Source organism: Siniperca chuatsi, linkage group LG13 (genome assembly GCF_020085105.1).
Source record: "Siniperca chuatsi isolate FFG_IHB_CAS linkage group LG13, ASM2008510v1, whole genome shotgun sequence".
NCBI lineage: Eukaryota > Metazoa > Chordata > Actinopteri > Centrarchiformes > Sinipercidae > Siniperca > Siniperca chuatsi.
Genome location: NC_058054.1, coordinates 11978232 through 12000687, shown reverse-complemented (window position 1 = coordinate 12000687; position 22456 = coordinate 11978232). Strand labels below are relative to the sequence as shown.

General features: G+C 37.7%; 3 protein-coding genes and 1 long non-coding RNA gene across 6 annotated transcripts in view; 3 read left to right on the top strand and 1 right to left on the bottom strand.

Annotated features, from left to right (window-relative positions):
* Positions 1-4261: 4261 nt before the first annotated feature.
* Positions 4262-7051, top strand: higd1a (HIG1 hypoxia inducible domain family, member 1A). Its single transcript, XM_044220202.1, has 4 exons — positions 4262-4411; positions 4915-4989; positions 5219-5353; positions 5512-7051. The coding sequence occupies exons 2-4, from the start codon at positions 4920-4922 to the stop codon at positions 5583-5585; spliced, it is 279 nt and encodes a 92-aa protein (XP_044076137.1). The 5' UTR covers positions 4262-4411; positions 4915-4919; the 3' UTR covers positions 5586-7051.
* A 1136-nt stretch (positions 7052-8187) lies between these two features.
* ccdc13 (coiled-coil domain containing 13) lies at positions 8188-14384 on the top strand. Of its 2 annotated transcripts, none has more exons than XM_044220182.1 (15): positions 8188-8337; positions 9004-9188; positions 9386-9540; positions 9632-9774; positions 9973-10056; positions 10161-10274; positions 10393-10497; positions 10657-10827; positions 10911-11087; positions 11370-11573; positions 11738-11847; positions 12161-12223; positions 12354-12485; positions 13311-13454; positions 13589-14384. In XM_044220182.1, exons 2-14 carry the CDS (start codon positions 9007-9009, stop codon positions 13417-13419), a joined length of 1749 nt encoding a protein of 582 aa, XP_044076117.1. In that variant the 5' UTR covers positions 8188-8337; positions 9004-9006; the 3' UTR covers positions 13420-13454; positions 13589-14384. The 2 variants fall into 2 exon arrangements, with proteins under 2 accessions (XP_044076117.1, XP_044076116.1); XM_044220181.1 differs by having other exon boundaries at positions 10158-10274.
* LOC122887215 lies at positions 14173-21324 on the bottom strand. The gene is made up of 2 exons (XR_006380494.1): positions 20913-21324; positions 14173-18146 (listed from the first exon to the last, which is right to left on the bottom strand). It is a non-coding gene; the product is annotated as an uncharacterized LOC122887215 (long non-coding RNA).
* The window catches only part of tmie (transmembrane inner ear), an 18352-nt gene continuing 16678 nt past the window's right edge, over positions 20783-22456 (top strand). The window contains exon 1 of one of the 2 annotated variants that reach the window (XM_044220199.1): positions 20783-20898. The gene's annotated coding sequence lies outside the window, so the exon portion shown is untranslated. Of the gene's footprint in view, positions 20899-21896; positions 21912-22456 lie in introns of those variants that run through there. The other variant, XM_044220201.1, reaches the window with a different exon arrangement.

The following is a 22456-nucleotide window of genomic DNA, read 5'->3' as shown; positions in this document are numbered from 1 at the left end:
TTTCTGTCAGTACTATATGTGTTCTGTTGGTAGATTTTAACAACATTTGTGACAATAATTATATTCATATCACAAGCTGTTGTAATAACAATAATAATACCTACCTATCAGCAGCAGTGACAGTAGTTACAGTAGTAGTAGAAGTAGTAGTAATAATATTAAAAATAATGATGATAATAATAACAATCATTGTCATCACAGCAGGCATGACAGTAGTATTAATTGTAATAGCATTACAATTTGGTTTGTTTGTTCTTTAAATTATTTATTTGTTACAAACACCTATTGCCTGTTATAGATGTCAGAATAATGTTGGAGGCACTGCCTACAATCTGTGAGGGGGCCAGTGGCAGCAGGAAGAAAACCTTTGTCAGAACAACCATTGTCACAAATTATCATGTTAGAAGGCATACAACCAAATTTCAGGTCAAAATTATACAATGTAATTTCTTGAACACATTTTTGGAGTGATATCAAATAGATCACACCACACCCTTATATAAAACTGCACAGTCAGCTCAGTGGTATGATTATGATTATAACTCTGACCCTTACAACTGCTGAGTGTGGCAATAACTTATTTATTGTAGCTGCTGGATAAAAGTTACTGCATCTTTGCTTTGTTCTGCTTTTCTCCTTAGTTTACCTTTTATGTGCTTTTTATTATCTAAGAGAGTTGTATGAACATTTACAAGCAAATGCACATTTACAAGCAAATGCACATTTACAAGCAAATGTGCACAAAATACATATATACAGTGGTGTGAAAAAGTGTTTGCCCCCTTCCTGATTTCTTTTTTTTTTGCATGTTTGTCACACTTAAATGTTTCAGATCATCAAACAAATTTAAATATCAGTCAAAGATAACACAAGTAAACACAAAATGCATTTTTTAAATGAAAATCACAAACAGATGGCCAGACATTCTCCTTCAGGAGTTTTTGGTAGTCAGCAGAATTTATGGTTCCAGTTATCACAGGTCAGGACTTTGACTAGGCCACTCCAAAGTCTTCATTTTGTTCTTCAGCCATTCAGAGACCCCACAACAACATCCAAAGAACTGCATGCCTCACTTGCCCCGGTTAAGGTCAGTGTTCATGACTCCACCATAAGAAAGAGACTGGGCAAAAATGGCCTGCATGAGTTCCAAGAAGAAAACCACTGATGAGCAAAAAGAACATTAAGGCTCGTCTCATTTTTGCCAGAAAACATCTTGATGATCCCCAAGACTTTTGGGAAAATACTCTGTGGACTGACGAGACAAAAGCTGAACTTTTTGGAAGGTGTGTGTCCCATTACATCTGGCATAAAAGTAACACTGCATTTCAGACAAAGAACATCATACAACAGTAAAATATGGTGGTGGTAGTTTGATGGTCTGGGGCTGTTTTGCTGCTTCAGGGCCTGGAAGACTTGTTGTGATAACTGGAACCATAAATTCTGCTGTCTACCAAAAACTCTTGAAGGAGAATGTCCGGCCATCTGTTTGTGATCCTCATTTAAAAACTGTATTTTGTGTTACTTGTGTTATTACTGTGTTATTGACTAATATTTAAATTTGTTTGATGATCTGAAACATTTAAGTGTGACAAACATGCCAAAAAAAAAAAATCATGTGGATTTAATAAGGAATAAGAAATATGAAATAAAGTGCTTTTAGAGCAATATGAACCATACTGAATTCAACACTTTATCTTTTTTATGTTAATCTATTGAAATGTAGAAAAATAAGCAAAATAATACCTTCACTCTTGAACATAAATGTCAAGAGTCATATCTGCACAGTGAAGAGTCATCTGTTTGGGCTGTTGCACCGATACCATGTAAGTGGATATATAGCACCACCTGCTGGAATGTATATCTTATTGGAATGTAAAAGGCAGCAGTGGCAGGGTGTTCACTGTGATTTTAATCTACTCTGTGGATCCATTGGATTCATTTTGTAGCCCTCGCTCTGAAGAGCAATAAGGTAACAGCCCATGTACATGAAATTAAAAAAAAATCATAGCTTTCTTACAGCTACGACAACATTTCATAAATTGATGAATCTGCTGTAAAAAAGATCAGGCCTCATGAACATAAACTTTGAAGCACACACATTCATATTTAACTGATATTACTGTAAAGGTAATTGAATGATTGATTTTGATATCCTTTTTTATTTTGCAGTTTACTTTGACATCTTTACAGTAAGTTGTAAACTAAACAGTTACCATCTCACCTCACTACTGATTCACAAACTCACCACTGGGTGAAGATGTTTTCTTTAACATGACTACATCCCTCATGGATGCCTCACTAAGGCAGTTTCCTTTACATTTCTTTGAATGTCATTGCAGTTTCCTTGTTTGTACACAAGGCAAAGTGAAAAGCTGAAAAAGTTAGAATTCAGATATTAGCTGATAATTCTCAATATTACGTCCTCAGGTCAGCAAAAACATATGAAACATATAGGATGGCTCAGTAGAAAGTACAGTATGAGGTATGACACTACATAACACTAAACAACAAAGTGGAAATAAATATAAAATGTGTATTCAATTATGTTCTTAGAGGGTTGTCTGGAAGATAAGTGAAGGCTGTTTGCAGCACTCCTTCCTTTATCTCTCTACTTTAATCTACGGTGTACATCGGGGACTGGTGCATGATCAGTGGGAACTGATAGTCCATAATTGCATAAAGAAAATGCCACAGGCTCATTAGGGCTTCAAAGCTGTTTTTGATTTCCATTCTCAAGAGGGTTGAACACAATGCAAAAGCTCTCACAAAAGCGTTGCTATTGTTAAGATTCCAAAGATTTATTCTGCTTTAGGTTGTTTGGGGTGTAATTTTATACCTCATGAACAATATAAATGTATACTTACAATCTGTAAGTTATTGGTTTCAGTTGGCCCTGTCACATCAGGCTTAGGTACAATTATTTGCAAGAAGTACAACTAATAATCATGCATAATGTATACATTAATAAGCCTATCAAAACTTTCTTAGTATAACACTTGGGTGGTGTATTTAACAATTTCAAGGAAGAATTACAAGTTGTTAGTTCTAAGAAAGATACATTTCTTCATTAAAGTTAGATACATAAGCAAGATGCTTCAAATGCACCAAAGTTTTGATCATATACCCTTGATTGTATATTAATAATGATACAATTGTTTTTAATATTCCTATTATTATTGTAATTATTGATATTATTATTACAGCACATTATTAGTATTACAATAATAACAACCAGCAGTTACAAATAGGACTAAATGCCAAATGTATTACTCAAAGTCATTTAAAAGTGGGTCATAAACCTATGAATGCGGACCATCAACTCGGATTATTATTAGAAGTATTGTAATTTATTATTGTAAAGTTTTTTGTTACATTGTTCTGAATCGGGTGCAGCACGTTTCAGGAACGTGCGACCACGAGCCCTCATGACATGAGAGCAACACGTGAAGCAAGAGGATTCACTTCCACCTACCTCCACCTTCGTTTAAATACCAGTAAGTCATACTGAGGCATTTTACAGTTCGATGTTAAAACATTGAGGGGGAGGGGGGCATACAAAAGCGTAAAACAACGTGGTATTACTTAGGCACAGAGAAAGAGTCGCTAAGTTTCCGACAGTAAAAGTAATGCGATATTTACAGCTAAAAGTGCAATATGAAAAATCAGCTGACAGTGTGAAGGAGCCTTTTTGTTTCATTGCGAAACAGACTACACGTCTATTGGGCTGGGAGTAGCTTACTATCTCAAATTCGTTTCAGTCTTTGATTTTGCGAGGGGATTGTACAACTGATGCTGCGTTCATGACACATCGGATCACAACAACATCAACATCTTGCCCGGTTAAATGAGCATAATCCGGCTCTAATGATAACAGCAAACGTTTGTTATGCTGCCTAGGATAACATAATTTGATGTTATGTCATATTTAGCCAAGTTTCGCTATTTAGCTTAGGGCTAAGATGTCATTCAACAAACAAATCCACCTGAGAGCACCCAAAAGTTACTGCTTTTATGTTCAATGACATACCCCTGTTCAAAGGTGGATTTTTATTTGTTTTATTCACAAATCTAGGACCTTATTTATATAGTCTAAATGTTTAAGTTTCAATACTGACAAGCTCATTTGCTCTATCTTTAAAATGTTAGGGTAGCCACAGAACGCTCATTTAAAACAAAAAAGAAAATTTCATCAGAACTTGAACTGCATTTTGTCTTTCACATTTTTTCGTACGACCTGAACACAACACACTACTGATAACCTGCTTACGTCAGACCTGCGTGCAATGGTAGTTACATCACGAGCCGGCTCCTTACTTCCTTCACACAGTACGTGCGATCTGAAGACTCATAAAACCTCTCCGGATATTTTATTTATAGGCGATTCAAATAGCGACATACTCCTTAAAAACAGGTAAGAATCAGTCCAACCTATTGTGGCGTAATGGAGGTTTTATCTGCTGTTAAAACTGTCATCCTCGCTCTCGATTGTTTTATTTTATTTTCTGGGGTGTTTCTGTTATGAGGCCTTTAATCAAAATGTAAGCCACTTTAAAATATTATAACTTAGCATTGCACAATGGTTGATGTGTTTTACAATATGTAGGTTGTGTGTAGTTATTTAGGCCTACAAAAGGATGTGTCTTCCCGCTGCCCTTCATGTATAACCTCTGACAGCAGTTCATGTGGTTTTAACATTAGCTCCGAACAGCAAGTTACAAACCAGCTTGGGGTACGAATTTAAACATTATTCATTAGTATTTAGTAGGCTAAAACTTCAAGCCACTAACTTACATAACTAATTTAGGTTTACAGTGAGGATTTAACATGGATCCCACCTACACTGAATGAGCTAGCATGCTATGCTTTGGGAATAACAGAATTTACAGTAATACCTAACTTTTCTTTTCTTTTTAGTCAAGATGTCTAGTTATGATGAGAATGAGTCCAAGTTCCTGCGCAAAGCAAAAGAGAATCCATTTGTCCCAGTGGGTGAGTAGCTACATCTTATGCCCTAATGGTTACATCATGAAAAGGGAAAAAAATGTTAAATTAACTTGCAATAACTTACAAACTTTGAAGTTAAAGCAGAATTGTTTTGTCCAAAAGTATGCTGTCAAGTGTACCCCAGTTTATACTTTTGTTGTTGTAAAAGTTATTAAACTGACTTTGTTTTCATTAGTCATCTATGTAAATTGATCTGTGTTTTTGCTCCTTGCAGGAATGGCTGGGTTCTTTGCCATTGTTGGGTACAGACTGCTGAAAATGAAAAGTCGAGGAGATACAAAAATGTCGGTTCACCTGATCCACATGCGTGTAGCTGCCCAGGGCTTTGTGGTTGGAGCCATGACTGTTGGTATGTGTCACGTTTCTTGTTAGATCTTAGTTGAATTGTTTCAGTTTGTTATCACAATTGGTTTGGACTAAAACTGTTCTCATTAAAAAATGAAGGCCTGGATCTTGGCTGGTTACATTATGACCATTTTACTTATCCCTCTGTTTCTTTGTTTTTAGGGGTCCTGTATTCGATGTACAGAGACTACATTGTAAAACCCAGAGAAGAACAGAAAGCAGTGGAACACAAGTGAACATGGACTCATACACAGATATTTTATGTCCCTTAATATGACCGCATATTAAGGTGTGTAGAAAGTTTATTTTTACAGATGTGTCATAATTTTTGTATGCACACATCCCTTCAGCAGCTCACCTCTTCTGTAAATAGTTATAACTTATTGATTACACTTCCTCTCCTCTAACCTGTGGGTCAAGCTATCACTTCTGTATTGAGAAGGAGGTGTATTGATCTCAGCTGTTTTTACACTGGTTACACACTGTGTGTTTGCGGTTGTAAGTTTATCTGACTTGACATCTGGATGAACAGGTGACATTACTGATGGAGTTTTGTTGCCTCTTATTTCAAAGGTGTGTGAGTGAAATATAAAAAACTAGAAAATCTAGCAGATCAGTTGAAAACAGTATGACTAGGGATAGATTGGTAGATAGCCTGACCTTTTTCCCCTCTGTAATTGATTTATTGTCTCATACCTGCTATATTGTATTTGCCAAATTAAAAATGCTTGCACCTTAGCCCACTTTTTATAAAGGGCATCCCAGTGCATTAGGGGCATGTAATGGAAGGCTTTGACAACATGTGGCCTACAGACAGGGCCTATGCTTTCACATTATTTTAATAACAAGGACACAAATGCTTTTTGACTCCTTACAGTATCAGAATATCCCACTAAACAAATGTATAACATAATCACATAGAAATAGGAAAAGGAACAAAAACCATGAAACAAAACCATAAAGGTCTGGTCGATTTTATTTAATAGCCTTGATTGTAAAGGCCAAGTCTTTTATTTAAAACTTTTATCATTATAGTGTGATACACAGGGGTCCAATGTTTTATGTCAGCAGCTTCACAAGTCTTCATGAGACATATGAGCTAAACTAACTGAGGTACACCATATGATAAAATATCATCATATAGCCTATTTTGTGATATGCTTAAATAGATGCCTTGTTAAGTTATTCACAAAGTTGAGTTTAATGTTGTGTGCAAATACAGAACGTTATTTTTGAAACATTGTTTCTTTGTTTTTTCTCTGGAAATTTTTTTTGCCAGTCTCGTAATTCTAAAATGTTGTTGTGTATACGTTTTGAAACCTCTCCAAGTTGCACTGAGAATTTGTCCTAACTGTTGTATCATCATGAACTACAGCCTCCATAATCACCATTAAGTTCTCTACAAATCTCTAAAACAGTTGCAACAAAAGGTGAACATTAAAACATATATGATGGCATTGAAGACTGCATTAGTTTTAGTTAGGTTTACCTAACATACTGGCAATTAAGTGTATAGTTTATTACAAATGATGTTCTTGTATGTTAGCTCAAACTTTCTTACTTGTATCTCCTGATAGTTGGAAAATGTTTAGTGCTCACTTCATTGTGCACCAGTTAGTGTCCAAAAATTCCAACTAATAAAACCATTACACATTTTGAACATTACTCTATCACTCCCATCAAATAAAACAGCTGATTTCCATCACTGTTATCTTAATGTTATGCTTTGAAATACTTTCCTGTGTATTGTCCCACCCTAAGATCCAATTTAAACAGGAAATGCAGCACATTAATTTCAGGTAGTGATATGCTCTAAAATGCTGTGTCATTGTGACTGAACTGCTGTAATGACACAATAAAGAACAATGAGTTTAACTGAGATCCAGTAAATATTACGCAACTGCAGTAATCAGGTTACACTGTGTACCACACAAAATGCAAGTGGAGAGCATGTATGTCACCTACTTGTTTAGTTCATCACAATAAGTAAGTATATAAGCATGACTATGCTAATCCAGTAGCTGTCATCACTCCTCGTACATTGTTTACACAATTATACCAAATTAGCATTCTTAGGTTGTCCCTTACCTCCAAACCTGGGTTGAGGGATGACTGAGGTACTTGTATGGGATTTCCTGTCAAATGAGAAATAGTATTTCACTTTTCTGTCTAGAGTGTATTAAAACTAAGAACATATATGGTTTAAACATGGATTGGATGATCTTATAGCCAATATCTTCTAACCTGACAAAACAAAATGAATGTGCTATTGGCACCCATTATATATCCCTAGTCTATTTACCTTTGGCAGTTTTCCAGAAGCTGCTTTGTAGAGTATCTCGCCCCCTTGTGGCCATGTGGGATATTGCTCAATGATAAAGGCTTGACTTTAGTTTTTATATTTCCATAGGAGAAATACTCACACTTTACTTATGGGTCTCTGCAAGTTTTCGAACACGATTTCTGCCTTGAGGTGACCTGCTTTAAACAAATATCTTTTTCGCTGAGATTTTTGCGGCAAAAAATTTTTAATCTGACCTTAATTTGGTATAGTTTAGCTAGAAATAATAATTTAATCAGTCAAGAGGTTTTACACCTGTTAACCTAAAGTTACTGTTAGCTAACTTTCCTCTTCATTTCCTCATTTCCCGCCTCCTTTAATTCTCCAAAACTATTCTCCAAATTAGAAAACGATTGACAAGCAGCACACTTGCAGGTCTTATTCCTCAATTTAAGTTACTGACTTCTGAAATTTGGAAAAAATTAACAACTTGAAAAATATTTAACTATAACGTTACAGACAAGTGAACTTAGCAGGTTCCGCCCTCTTGTTCCCATGACTACATTCTTGCTCCCGCGAGATCTTGTCCTAAATCTCCAGAGGGCCGTTGCTATGGATACAGTAGCGTCGCAATCAGTGAGGAAGCAGCTACAGATTCTTCACCTACCATACAAAATTATGGAGTGAAAAACACCTTAAGGTGACAGGTGAGCTATTTTCTCTTTATATAACCTTAACGTATGCCACTTAGTAAGGAGTTGGGAGACTAGGATTAGAGTTCTAACCCTACGTATTCACAGTCACTCAAATGATCATAAACATCAACATTATCTCGCTAACTAATCATCTAGCATATCTTGCTTTTTTTTGCTAACAAAACTGGAGTAGTCACTTTCAGTCTTTTTAGGCTCATGACTTGCCAAATTTAGGCTACCATGGGGTCATCAACAATAACCTCGCCTGACAGTGATATACTCTGCACAACCAGGGCACTCAAAGGCCATCTTGAGGAGCTATGAAGAGAAGGACCATTGTTTTGCTGCTACTTTCACAAGGATGAACACAAATTTAGGGTGTTTATTTAAACAACAAGTATTATAACTTGGTCTAATTGTGTATGTATTATAACTATGTAATTAACGATGGAGCTACGATTGCTAAACTGGTAAAGGTAATGGGTATTTTCACTTAGCTAAAACAAACAAATGCCGATAACGGTATCACTTAACTGTGCTACAGCCTTTAAATCCAGGGAAATGTATAGCCAAATGTCCATGATATTATTATAACCAAATTCCTTCACAATTTTCTGTCACAATAAATAATAATATTATTATAAGCTTATTATTTTCTCCTTATGCTATAAATCATAGATCATGGAGCATGATGATGAACTGAATGACTTGCGGCTTCAGTTCCAAGCACTACAAAAACAGCAGGAGAAAAGGAAACTGGATAGGAAAAAGCAGAATGAACCAGATAAGCTTAATGACAGTGCTACCCAGGATGGTTTGGATCTATCTAAGCAAGGTATTCGAGCAGACAATCTCAAAGACAGGTGCGTCTTAAGGCTGAAATAAGTGTTTGTCCTCAGTGTTATCTTAAATTGTTTTGATACTTAATACTAATTAAACAAAAATATACATAAGCACACATTAGAATTCTTCATTGGAAGTATTCATCACCTTCATCAATCGATGTGAACAGTCATGTTCTTGCAATTAGTCACTGTTCATTTTAATTGCTTCCATACAGACTGCTACAGAATGACAATCAGTATCAAAATTTGCTGGACCAGCTGAGGGAACTTAAGGATGAAAATGGTCGGCTCTTCAAACTTCTGAGTGAAAAGGATTTTGAAATTAAACACCTGAAGAAGAAAAGAGAAGAAGAACGACTGTTCTTAACAGGTATAATAACATAACTTTCACTTATTTTTGGCCACAGTGATATTATTGATGTGTCACAGCTTCCTCATGACTCATCCGCTCATCCGTTTAGGCACATCGGGCTTGGCAGGGGATATAGCAGCCTCCAAGATTGTTGAGCTGTCCAAGAAGAATAGAGAGCTAACTGCTGAGATTGAGCGAGAAAAGATTAAATCCAAACAAAATAGCAATAGAATCAAAGAGCTTGAGAAAGAGGTAACAAAGTTTTGTGTTAGGTGTTTCATTTCATTTGATTTGTTGGATGTATATTCATCATTTCAGCACACAACTTTTTAAATTATATATTTGTTTAAACAAAGATACATTGTTTCTAATATGATTTGTAAAATGATATGATTTATTACAGTGGGAATAAATTAATAAATAATTGTAATATTATGCTCCTTTCTATAGCTGCAGGCCGCTTTGGTGCACTCTCCACCTGGGCAAAAGATTGACACAAAGTCACAGGATAAGAGGTCATCTGAAGATTGTGAGGTAATTATTGATGTGGAAATTCACCAAAAATATATTTTTATGTCTTCCTAATTTGAATGATTGCAACTCAGTCTGAATCATATATCATTTGTTCACAAAAGCAGGAAAATCCTGTGGTGAAATCACTGCAGGAAAAATTTGCTGCTGCCCAGCTGAAAGTGATTGAGTATCGCAATCAGGTTCAATCTGTCAAACAGGAGTTGAAAGTAGCTCAGAAGGTGGTATATTTTTTTTTCCTGCCTAACCTAACTACTCAAGAAGAATAGCACATATTCATATGATTAATCATCAGTGACTTCTGTATTCCAAAAATATGAACTGCTCCTGCTGTTTAAGGTTTTGATCAGTGAGGTTGGAGAGGAGGTCAACCTTCAGCAATTACTAAGTTGCCCTGGGAGCTTTAGAGGTCGCTCTCAGCAGATACTGGCTCTTCAGACAAGGGTAAGCTAAAAATTTTATTATAACTTAAGTCATAATGTGCTTCTGAAATTAAGGTGACAAAGTTCTTTACAGAGTTAATAAAGTGCTTTGCAAAGTCACTAATATAAGATTTATAAAACAAATACCTGAACATTAACAATACCGGGCATTGTGCAACAGGTGCGAGACCTTGAGCAGCAGCTGAAGCAGTCAACTCAGCGAAGACAATCAAGTGTCCTGAGTGTAGAGGAAGAGTTTCTGGGCATGGGGGTCCTCCAGAAAACCCCTTCTGAAGACAGGAACCTCAGCTACATCCGCACCATGGAGAAGGAGAAGAGGGAGGCATTTGAGGTGTGTATAAATAAACTGTAAATTAATTGAAATATGAATTTGTTAATGTGCCACGACCCTGCTCTCCTTCCAAAACTGTACAGAGAATCTCAGTGGACTATGAGGCCCTCCTGAAAGACCACGAGGATGTGAAGAAAAAGCTGGAAGCCTCTAAAGCCAGGAACAAATCTCTGTCTATAGAACTGAAAACTCTGAAGGTCCAGATCTCCACTCTCCTGGAGAAGGGCAAACATGATGATGAGCTTGTGGATGCTTTGCTGGTAAGGCATTAGATAAGAGAAAAATATCACGTTATATTCCTGAAATTTTGTCAACTAATCTGACAATTTGTGGTTTAGGAGCAATTGCTCAATGAAAGGCATGCATAACTTACACAATTCAGTTCTAGTTACACAGACCAAATAAAAAATAATCAGGGATTTCAGATCACATTTACCAGTTAAAATAAGCCACAGACGTGGCAGAAAGAAAGAGGAATCTTCTGTTGTAAGCCCATGCTTCACTACATTCTCAACAATAATTGCCCGTTCTACATCTGGCAGAAGCAGCAGACCCAGATGCAGGAGGTGCTGAGACGGCTCGGCCAACAGCAGAACGTGCGGAGCAAGGAGATCCAGCAGAGCCCGAGACAAAAGCTGAGCAGTGAGCCTTCAGAGCACAACGCTCTCATCCGGAATCTTAAGCAGACGGTTGCTAAGAAAGAGGCCAAGATCAAAGAACTACAGGAGGAAATGCAGCAGCTCATGGTAAACAAATCATGGGAATTACATCTAAACTCACCTCAGCAAAAATAATGTTGTATTTGACTTCTTAGCAAATGGCACAAAATTTGAGTTGAAAAGTTATTTGCCCATTCAAACTTTTATCCTAATTCTTGGTCATTCACATTACATGAAATGTATGTATACAGCTGTTGCAGGAAGAGGGCGTGGAAAGACACTCCAGCCTCAAGACAACAATTTGCAGTTCAGGATTTCCCCCTGAAGAGGGAGACATTAACAAGAGAATAACATCTTCAGGGTATGTTTGCTAATGGTAATCATGCTAAATGATCATTGGAGTGTGAATATTGTTAGTTTACTTTAATGGAATTAGTCCCTGACAGTCATTAAGACTGTTGAACGTGTATTTACATCTCCTCTGTTAATTGTTACAGTAATACTGGGTTCTAATATCTGATATCTTATCTGGCAAAATAAGGGTTAATAATTCACTCTGGCTAATGGGGGACTTGCTGTAATCAGGTTATTGATTTTGTTTAGTGACTCACAGCTTCATCAGTGTATTCTGCTGGGATTTCTGTTAATATGACTGTCTGTCAACTTTTTTCCAGATCAGTTCCCAAATTTGGTCATAAACTGGTGCTGCCTGCTGTGGGAAGTAGTATAGAATTCAAGTAAGTGGGGGGGAAAAAGCTGCTCTATTTATACCTTTCCTGATACATTGCTACGCATCAATTTATGTACCACTGTGAAATTAATTAACAGAAAAAGGGATGTTTTAATGTTGTATCCTTTTGTTCTTAGGGGTCCAAGTTCTTCAAAATGTCCACAGTGTTCAGCTGATGTGGGTGCACTGATGACCCAGTGTAATGAATATAAAATACTCTGCACGGAGAAGGACAGACTCCTTGAGCTGGTTAACGTCCTACAAACAAAGTACTATATTCTTTTGTTTTTTTTCTCCACTTTGTTGCTCTCAATTTTCTACTGTCAGTGGTACATGGTGTTTGTTGAAATGCATATCTTGGAGAAACAAAACAAATATCACGACAAAACAAGTAAACACTTTGTGCCAGCATCACTGGCCATAAATGGTCTTCAAAAGCAAGAACGTTTTCATTCTATTACCTTTCGCACTGAGGATGGCGTCTGAGATTACTGCAAACAACACTGCAGCTAGATAAGTAACAGCATCATCAATCTTGTTGTTTTTCCTGGCTCTTTTGTTTGCTAAAATTTTCCAATGCTGTCTCAGTACTGTCTAACTTAATAAAATGTCAGTAATGTTAGCTGCTCGTGAACACAACAGAAGTATTACAGCATGCATCCGAGGCCCAGAGGTGGCAGTATCCATGCACTGTGAGTTTGTTTGCAGGTTTCTGTCGGTTTAAATGATTCATGAGGCGCACTGAACCTTTGAAATGTTATTTTTCATATTTTATTTTCATTTGGCAATTTTGATATCACAAACATCAAAATTACCATTTCTAATAAGGTGTGAGGGGACGTTGCAACACTACATCACTATTACATTCTATTAATTTGTAGTCCATTGTACATGCCCATTTCAAGGCCATGGACACTTATTGCTTTCTGAGCATTGCAGGGTTGTTTCCACTAGATCTTGGAGTTCATTTGATTTATTTATCAAATTATTTAAATCTGAGGTTTCATTAGTCCAGCTCTATAGTCACCATCAAGATGAATGGCATTATTTGTAACTAATTTGTAACTATCAGAGAACTTGCTTGAATCTTGCAGAGAGAAAGAGATGAACCAGATGTTTTTGGAGGCAGAACAGAAGTACATGGAGGAGCACCGCAGGATAGTGATCCTGGAGCAGCAGCTGGAGAAGACCAAATTACAGTAAAAGTCAGAACTGTAAAAGCAGCAAGGGTAGAACTGGTATGCCAAGGTTCAGTGACAGCATGATGCAACAATGTCAAGCAGATTTTCATTTTTGTCATCTATTTTTTTATGCTCTGACTCATCAATTTCTCCCTTTTCTGTCACTTGTGGCTACCACGACTGTCCCTCAGGAGCAGTGTCCCTCAGCACCAGGGTGGCAGGAGTCTCTGAGCAGCAGGAACTGTCCACAGACAAACTGAGTAGACTGTCCAATGAGTCCCTTGGCATTTGTAAACATCTGACAACACTCTAGATGTCTTGAACTGGTTCTGAAAACTAGCAAGATTTTTATTTTTCCAACTATTTTTACACCAGGCAACAGAAATAATGATGCATCGCAATGGACACACTGCCTATGGACAGTGTTCATTCTAACACTCGTGTTTGGACTGCACAGGGATGTTCATGTTGCTCTTGTAATGTATGTTGTCTCCTGGCTGGTCATTTAGCTGGAGGAAACGGCGGCGCTGAGGGCATCGCTAAAGAGCACTCTCCACCATGACCTGCAGCTCTGCAGTGACATGATGAGACAAGTCAAGCATGTTTTCCTGCGGGCTCTGTGAAAGCCCAGACAAGACACTAACCAGGGGAAGTGGCTGGTCCCTGCTCAACTTCACGTCCAGCTGAGCCCTACCCTCTCCTGTCACATGTGACAAACAGCAGCCTGCAGGAAACAGGCTCTCCTCACAACATCATACGGTTCTCCGTGTTTTTCTCCATTTGAACCCTCAAAGACAGTTTGTGATGGTTCCTTTGTGCGTTCATTGACCTCAGCTTAACCACTCAGTACCTTGATGGCATCAGACATCCTACTGATTGCAGAAAAGTTTGACGCTGATAGGATCTCTCCCCATGGTTTCATATCTTGTCTGCTTGCTGTTTTATAAATGTCACTGTCACATTTTATTAAAGCTATCTATTTCCTTCGCTGGCAACCTTAAGTACATTACAGGTATAGAGAGCAGCAAGGCCTGTTTTTGAAGTATTTTTGTTAACTAATGGGACATCCAATTTAATCAATGAAAAGGGAACCAAATCTTCACCAAATGTTTTGAATATATTGTTTATCTTCATGGCTATGACCCTCCTAGAGTATTGGGTTTTTTTTGCTCCAGAAGGTTGTACATAAATGTGTGACAGGCCAATCCAAATAGTAAACACCCCCGTCAAGTTCCCCAAAACTTCAATATTCCATTTAAATATTACTGCTAATCACTTCTGACTTGAAACCAGCTGTGTGGGAATAGTGGTTGAAAATGAATGCGGACTCAAGCTACACAAACTCCCACTGTAGTCCTCCATACACTCCCCCAGGGCATGTCACATGTATGTACAGTATGAGATCTTAGCTTCTTAATCTCAAGGTTGTCTGGATGTGCGTAGCCTGGTGGGAGTGGCCTCTACATTCATACTAACATTCATACTAACATCCGAGTTATTTTCTTCCGATGTAGCCAAAAGGATTTCAGCAGAGCCCAACCCCCCCCCCCACACATCACGCTTAATTTAAAACCATGGCTGAGTTAGTGTGCTGCTTCAAATACCGCACTATTTCTTCCAGGACCCTGTGGGAGATTGGCAGGTCCCCATTGGACTGAGTGAGAAAGTGCCACAAGACAAAAATATCAGAGTTTGGACGTGATGAAGAAAGCCTTTATGCTCAGAGTAACAAAAAACAGCTTGTATTGAATACCTCCTGGATAGAAGGTGAGGCACCCTTTAATGTAGCAGAGTGAGATGTGTCATTGGAGATGAGATACCGTGAGCCTTATGACTACATGCCCTGCGGCATTGCCAAATATGTATCAAATGTAGCAATGTGCGTCAGAAAGGGTGTTGATGGAGCAAATACTTGTCATGGTCCCTAACTGCATCTGATTCCAGGGAAAATGTTGAACTTAATACATTTTTGTTTGGTTGTTTTTTAAATCTGCCATAACACAACTTAATATAAAAATGAAGTCAGTGTTTGTGAGTATTTAGAATATTTTCCCAAATGTGTCATCTAAAGCTTTTATTTTGAATATGTAATAGTTGATAGGAGCGAGGCCAACATTACCAGCTTTTGGATTTTAAATAAAGCTTATTGCTGTTCAATACAAATTTTAATGTGTACTTTCAGTTACTAACCAATGTCATAGATTTATATGACTGCTCTTGTTGACTTCAGTCATTACAAAGTGTCATCACTTTCAAATAAATTACACTTCACCAAACAATTTTAATATTGTTTTATGTAGCTGTATTACGCAGAAAGGTGTAGATTTATTCCAAAATGCCCAATAACCCACCAAACCAAACACAAACTTATGTAAACACAGCATACGTAAACAGCCTCACCTATTTGTCATTCCAGGTTTGAATGACTCCTTTCTCCATCCTTCTCCTCAGAGGTATTCCCTCGTTCTGGACCAATGCTTCCTGCAGACCATTGACTGCATCCAGAAACTAAAGTAAATAGTGGAGCTGTGAACGCAGAGGTTAAAGTTAGCCATCAGTATATGAGGGATCTGTGAACTTTACTTAGGCCAGAAAACGGTTTGTGCCTCTATGAGTCCATTCATCTCCTAGTGCCTCTCATTTACATGTAATGGAAAGAAAATAAACAGCAGAGTCCTAATATGCTCATTTACAGTAAGTAGAAATAAAGTAATGTGCTGTTATCTTTACTAAGACAGTAGGGAAGCAGTGATAAGTGCTTTTCTGCATGTGACATGTTGATCAAAGTCTACAGGATGAGTTAAACTGTTGCTGACAGTGATATCCAAAATAAAGTATGGAGGTGTTCACTACAGTCACCCACTATTCATGGTGATGCGTTGATGAGACACGTTCTATCAGAAGATTGTCTGATCTTAATTTTGATTTGTGCCTTTTGCACTCTTTTATTTCAAACTTTTGAAATTATGTTTGCTTATTTTCAAACTTTGGCTTTGCTTGCAGTTTGCCAATAGATGTAGTCTGGTGCAGTGAGGTATCATGTCAGTACTGTATGCTCCTTTTTAGTCATTTGTTTATTTCAGCAAGTTTAAATACATATGGCATCACTAGATGGCAGTGTGGTTAGTCATGTACTGTATGTCAACCACTTTTGATGTTTTTCTGACAGTTGTCAGTGTCCTGCAATAATGCAGTCTAAAGCCAAAAATGACAATTAAACATAGGCATAGTATCTGTTTAGTACAGCACATTTGAATTGCCATTGTGATGACCTATTTGAGATTAAATAAAATAGACTGAGATTAAAAAGACTGTGCTTCTGGAAGCGATGGAGTGAATAAATATGACAAATAAAATAATGATACAGTAGCTATGTTCTTGTAGAGACTGCATTTTCTATTTAAACTAGACAAGCAGAGATAAAAATGCATTATTCTACATAGCACAAATACAGGAATATATCTTGGTGGGGACATTACTGTAGAATATACCAGCTGTATTTTTGCTACTGAGATACATTGTAGGACAACATTGTAAAGGCACTGAGAGTAAACTGACACTAAAACAAACTGACTCTGAAATGGTGACAGCATTGCTTAGAAAACTGCTATCTTTTGACAAACTATAGCTCCTCACAGTCTGTGCCCTGCATGCTCTGCTACTAAAGGCTGCTTTCCTCCCCCAATCGCTGTAGTAACCTACACGTCACGCTTGACTTGTGGCTCGTCCTCATCTCACCTCCTCCAATGGTAGAACAATTTTCTCACTCTAAATTGAATTGCTCTCTGTGCTGTCAAACCCGGAAATAATCAATTTCTTCGGGAATCACTCCACCTCACATCTGAAGACAGTCCTGGCAAAAAAAAAGAAGAAAAAAGCTGCTGTTTTAATATCTAGTACTCGTCTACTGACATTGTTGCATTTTAATGTACCTCAAAAACTACCACTGTCAAAGAAGAAAGACATGCAGTGTCTATTTATACCCAAAATGAGAAGAAAATGTACCAGAGCTGGATGTTTGAATCATTGCCTGTCATGTATGTCCATCATCATTGTTGCAGATATGCTTAGTGTGTCCATTAGTGGACAAAGTTGTTCAACCAGTCCCTTAACACATGCTGACACAATGGCATTGACATTTTGCTCACGATTATGATCACTCCCAGTGGGATCTACTGCCTTCTGGAGATGTGTGCATGAGCACCACTGATCACAGGCTGCTGATTTTTGTAGTTTTACCTTTATCTGATAGTTCACAGCAGAGAGAGACAGAAATAATTGGGAGAGACAAAGGGGGTGACATGCCAGCTGAGCCACCTCGACGCCCCAGGAGGCTGCTTATTGCTCAGTGAAATATGTCTGTGTATGCTTTATGAATATAAATGTCTAAAGCTTTGTTTTAGTAATTTTTTGACACAACAATCACATCCACTGATTACTACTTAATGGGTTCTAATTGTGTCTCATATACTGTAGCTCGTCATGTAGGGCACTATGTAAAGGTAGTATGCAATCAATCAAACATTATCAGACCCAATAAAGAAAAAACAAGATGCTCAGATATTTTAAGATGTTTTGAAGCTTTACTGACAATCCTCCATGAGTTGCATGATTAAAACAGAGTACCACTCAATTAAAAAAATTATTCATATGTTTTGTTTATTTCTGTCAGCCACTGCATCCTGAACACTCTGTTCTGCCTCTGTTTCTCATGTGACTGGTTCCTGACACTAAAGACAGTCTGTACTTCTGTAAAAAAAAAAGAGAAAAAAAAGACATTAAATATATTACACATTTCCAGGCCCTAAGTTGAGGCTTCCACCTTGTCCTCTACCGCAATACCAGGCGTTAATGGCTCCAAGCATGTTTCTTTTATCACACATCTAGCTCAGCAGACAGCCATAGGATGAAAATGTCAAACTCTCACTGGAGGAGTCCTTTTGACTCACTGTATTACAATCAGACAAGTGTTCTGATCTTCAGTGTTTGAGGCTTGAAGATGCAAGATGGCCTTCTTAACCCATTCTTAAACAGATTAAAATAGTAGTTACGCTGCCGAGGTAATTCTTTTTAGTTTATTTAGCCTTGAATTTAGTATGCATGCATCTATCTATATGTGATAGAAGTATGAGTGCATCTATCAAATAGAATTTATGAAAAAAAAAATCCATATGGCCATAGAGTTTCTGGTCATAGTAGCCAACTAATACTTTTCTTACATCCACAAATAAGAACATTTGTGAAACAAGAATACACAGTGTCGTAGATGCAATGCACTACTCTGACATAGAGCAGAGAGAACCACCAATGGTTGAGACTTTGTTGTTTTATGTTTGGAAATGGAAGGAGATAGGCCCAGTATATGCCATGAGGGCCATGGACTACAATTTGGGTTAGTGATAGGCTAGAGTCAGGCTTCCATTATGGCAGTTTTGGTTATGTTTTATATACAGTGTATACATATTTCATAAGTTTTGCATTCCTGCGGTGGCCGAGAGATTTTTGAACATCAGTGACAAGTGGTTGACATATTTGTCAGTTTTTAAGCATGCAAACTTCTGTTGTGTTGGACTGAATTGGCTTGTGTTTTCTGCATCTGCCACACATTTCTTTATTCCGCATGTGTTCCCAAATTGGTGAATGTATGTCTTTTTTATATATATTTGCTGTTGTTTTGCTAATATGTTGTCAAAGGTGACAATGTTTTCATCATTTGTTTTATCGATTTGCATGTGTTTCCTCTCTTAGCCACCGTACCTTCTCTCTTCAAGCACAGACTCCCTCACCACACATTAGGAATCATAAGTGCTGCATTATAATGGTAATGATAATAAATTAAACAACAGGGCGCACTCACTCAAGCATTTGAATGAGTGAATGGGTTCACGAGGTGCTTCACATCGAAAATATCCCAGTTATCCAAGCTAGTGCATTATTTTAAATACTGTGACCTTGGTACAAACAGACATGTAATAATAATTATTAATGGGTGGTGAATTAGCTGCTTACTGTCTTTTAACTTACCCTGATTACAAATAAAGTGTCAGGACAAAACATTATCACCAAATGTTGTTTTGTAACACCCCTCTTTAGTGCGTTGTTAACAATAACAATAGAATGACAAGCTGGATAGGGACAGAATTTCAAACAGGCTTTGAAATGTTGACAGAGAGAGAGTTAATGAAAAAAAATCAAAATCTGATTCTTTGTGCAAGCATACCAGAGTAAACAACACAGCAGGCTCTTTTATATGCCACCAGTCGGACTTGATCTAGCTGATGGTGGGTAGAGTAGCCAAAAACTGTACTCAAGTCGAAGTACAAGTAGTCATCAAAATAACTACCTGAGTTAAAGTACAACAGTATTAACTGAAAAAATTACTTGAGTTGTGAATAACTAAAATAAAAAAAAACAAGAAAAAACACAGGCACACTATTGTCTTTTTTCCAAAGTCTTTTATTTGATGTGGATATGACTATTTCAACCACAGATGGTCTTCAAGTAAAGAAGTGAATATACGCCTGTATTTATTTGTGATGACAAGTCATCATCTCCTGATTAGATGCCTGCCACATATACACCAGGACAATATACCCAGTCTCTCAAGTGTGATCACAAAATATTACATTAATATTATATATTAAGTACACCAATAAGTAAAGGTTTTTGCTTGTTGTCTCCTATATTATATTATGATTTGACAAATAAATTAGCAAATTGTGTGCATGTGCATAATAGACTGTGTCTGTTATGTCAAAAAGTAAATATAAAGAGTGTCAACATGTTACAGTGTCCTTAAACTTTGATCATTCCAGTATAGATGTTCCTAGTGCAGTTCCCATCACAGACAGCCACAGATCAAGTGTGAGCCCAACACATCCAGGTCTCTCCAACCACCTGACTAAAAGGTTAGAGAAGTGGCCAAATCAGTCTATTATCTTTCTGAAAATGTCTTACATCAGATGATTCATTTAGGCTAATTAGGAGAAAATGCTGTGATGTTTCATCATTAATTGCCTATTAAATAGAGGTGCGTTCACTTCTTCACTTTTACCCGAGGAAGACCATCTGTTATTGAAACGTTATATCAATCCTGTCCATATGAAATAAAAGTAGTTTGTCTTTTTTTTCGTGTGCATAATTTGGTCTCTACTTTTCTGTCTCTCTTCATTAGGCTAAGCATGACTAGTTAAATGCACACCACTCACACACCGTTAACTTTAATATTTACATTAGGGCAAAAAGCAGCAGTAGTGGTTTTGAAGCATGATATACTGTGTGTAGCTATATATTATTAAACTTATAAGCATTCACACCACGGACACTTGCTGCTCTCTGTCACCTCGTGTCAACCCGGTTCTAATGCTGCTTTTCCAGACAATGTCCGAGGTCGGAATTTCCCAGTTGAAACATCCGACTTCCGACCTCACAGCGTTCCAGGTGCACGACGTCAAACGTAAACAAAAAACATGGCTGACCGTGACAAACTGATTTTTCTTTGGTAAGTGTACATACCGTTGAACTCTCAGTGCAGCCTCTTTGCATATATAAACGAAACAGAGGAGGAAACAACGACGCGTGAACAGACGCCATTATATATATTATTTTACCACTTTTATACTCGGAATCGTATCTTCATATTCCAGTCACTAGCCTAATACAATAGTGTAGTCTACAAATACACCCTACCCCTATTGATTGAAATGCAGCCTAATGTGCACTTCCATGGGTGCTGCCATTGTTATGTGACGTCAGACAACTGCTTCTTCATGAAGTCGGGGTGAAAGAATTTGCCTCGAGTCCAGAAGTAGGAACTCTACTCGACTATGAGTGGCGTACCACTGCACTTTTTCTAGAAGGAGGTTGGAAGTTTTCGAGTTGTCTGGAGCGCAGCATAAGATTACCATTCACAACCGGAGCCCGCTGCATTGTACGCTGTAAAAAAATGTAAATATTAGCTGCTTTTGCTATTTGAAAGCCGTACTCCTGCTGTGGCTTCAGCAATTATGCTGTTTCGAACAACAGTCATGTGGAGATGTGGCTGCTGCAGGCTAAGCAGACCTGGGACCAGCTGACCACCTGCCTCTTAACGGAATGTGCATGAATGCATAAAATATTAAATAAAAAGTAGCTCGATGAATGATTCAAAATGTAACGGAGTAAATGTATTTATTTTTCTCCAAAAATCTACTCAATTAAGAGTAAAAAGTGTGCCGCATTGAAACTAGTTCTACAAGTAGTCTACAATTTACTCAAAAAGGTGACTTAAAGGTCCAGTATGTAGGATTATTGACATCTAGAGGAGAAATTGCAGTTTTCAACCATTTGAATACCGCTCGCACCACCCTTCCAAGCATGTACGAGAAACTACGGTGGGCGCGAAACTCGCGAAAAACGCAAACTGACTTATCTGGAACCAGTGTTTGCTTTGACCATTCTGGGCTACTGTAGAAACATGACGACCTCTGTGGCGAGGACCCGCTCCCTCTGTACATAAAAACAGCTTATTCTAAGGTAATGAAAACACAACGATTCTTACTCTCAGGTGATTATACACTAATGAAAACATTTAAATATTATATTCCATTTCTGCCAGTAGCTCCTCCTAAATGTTACACACTGGACCTTTAAGTACATGTCATGGAGTAAATGTAATTCATTACTACCATCTGTGATTGCGTCCAACACCTCTGACAAAAGCCACTCACTGAGAGCTATTTATAAGGCTGAGACTACATTTAGGTTTCAAAATACGGGGGTGTTTTTTTTTTTGGCGGCAGAGGGGTAGTTAAATTTTAAGGTGTAAATTTTTTAGGTAGAATGCCATCCTGCCCTGCCATTTTGACCGTCTGCCTGAATCGGGTTGTGGGTTGCCAGGTTGCGGTGACATATGGGTTGACATTGTATGTAGTGTGTGGTTTGTGTGTGTTTCTCGATCTGACAACTTTGGTGATGTCATAAAAACATATAAAATGTGGATCCGACGACTATTCATAATAAAGTTTGAGGGCCATGCAAATTACGGGAGTTTCCCGGGAGAAACGAAAAAACGGGAGGGC

Bases quoted from the DNA above. Each gene is read 5' to 3' on its own strand.
- higd1a (XM_044220202.1), top strand. From the start codon at position 4,920: ATGTCTAGTTATGATGAGAATGAGTCCAAGTTCCTGCGCAAAGCAAAA. The intron at 4,990-5,218 runs GTGAGTAGCTAC...TGCTCCTTGCAG, and splicing joins GAATCCATTTGTCCCAGTGG to GAATGGCTGGGTTCTTTGCC. The intron at 5,354-5,511 runs GTATGTGTCACG...CTTTGTTTTTAG, and splicing joins GGTTGGAGCCATGACTGTTG to GGGTCCTGTATTCGATGTAC.
- ccdc13 (XM_044220181.1), top strand. From the start codon at position 9,007: ATGGAGCATGATGATGAACTGAATGACTTGCGGCTTCAGTTCCAAGCA. The intron at 9,541-9,631 runs GTATAATAACAT...TCATCCGTTTAG, and splicing joins AGAACGACTGTTCTTAACAG to GCACATCGGGCTTGGCAGGG. The intron at 12,224-12,353 runs GTAAGTGGGGGG...TTTTGTTCTTAG, and splicing joins GGAAGTAGTATAGAATTCAA to GGGTCCAAGTTCTTCAAAAT.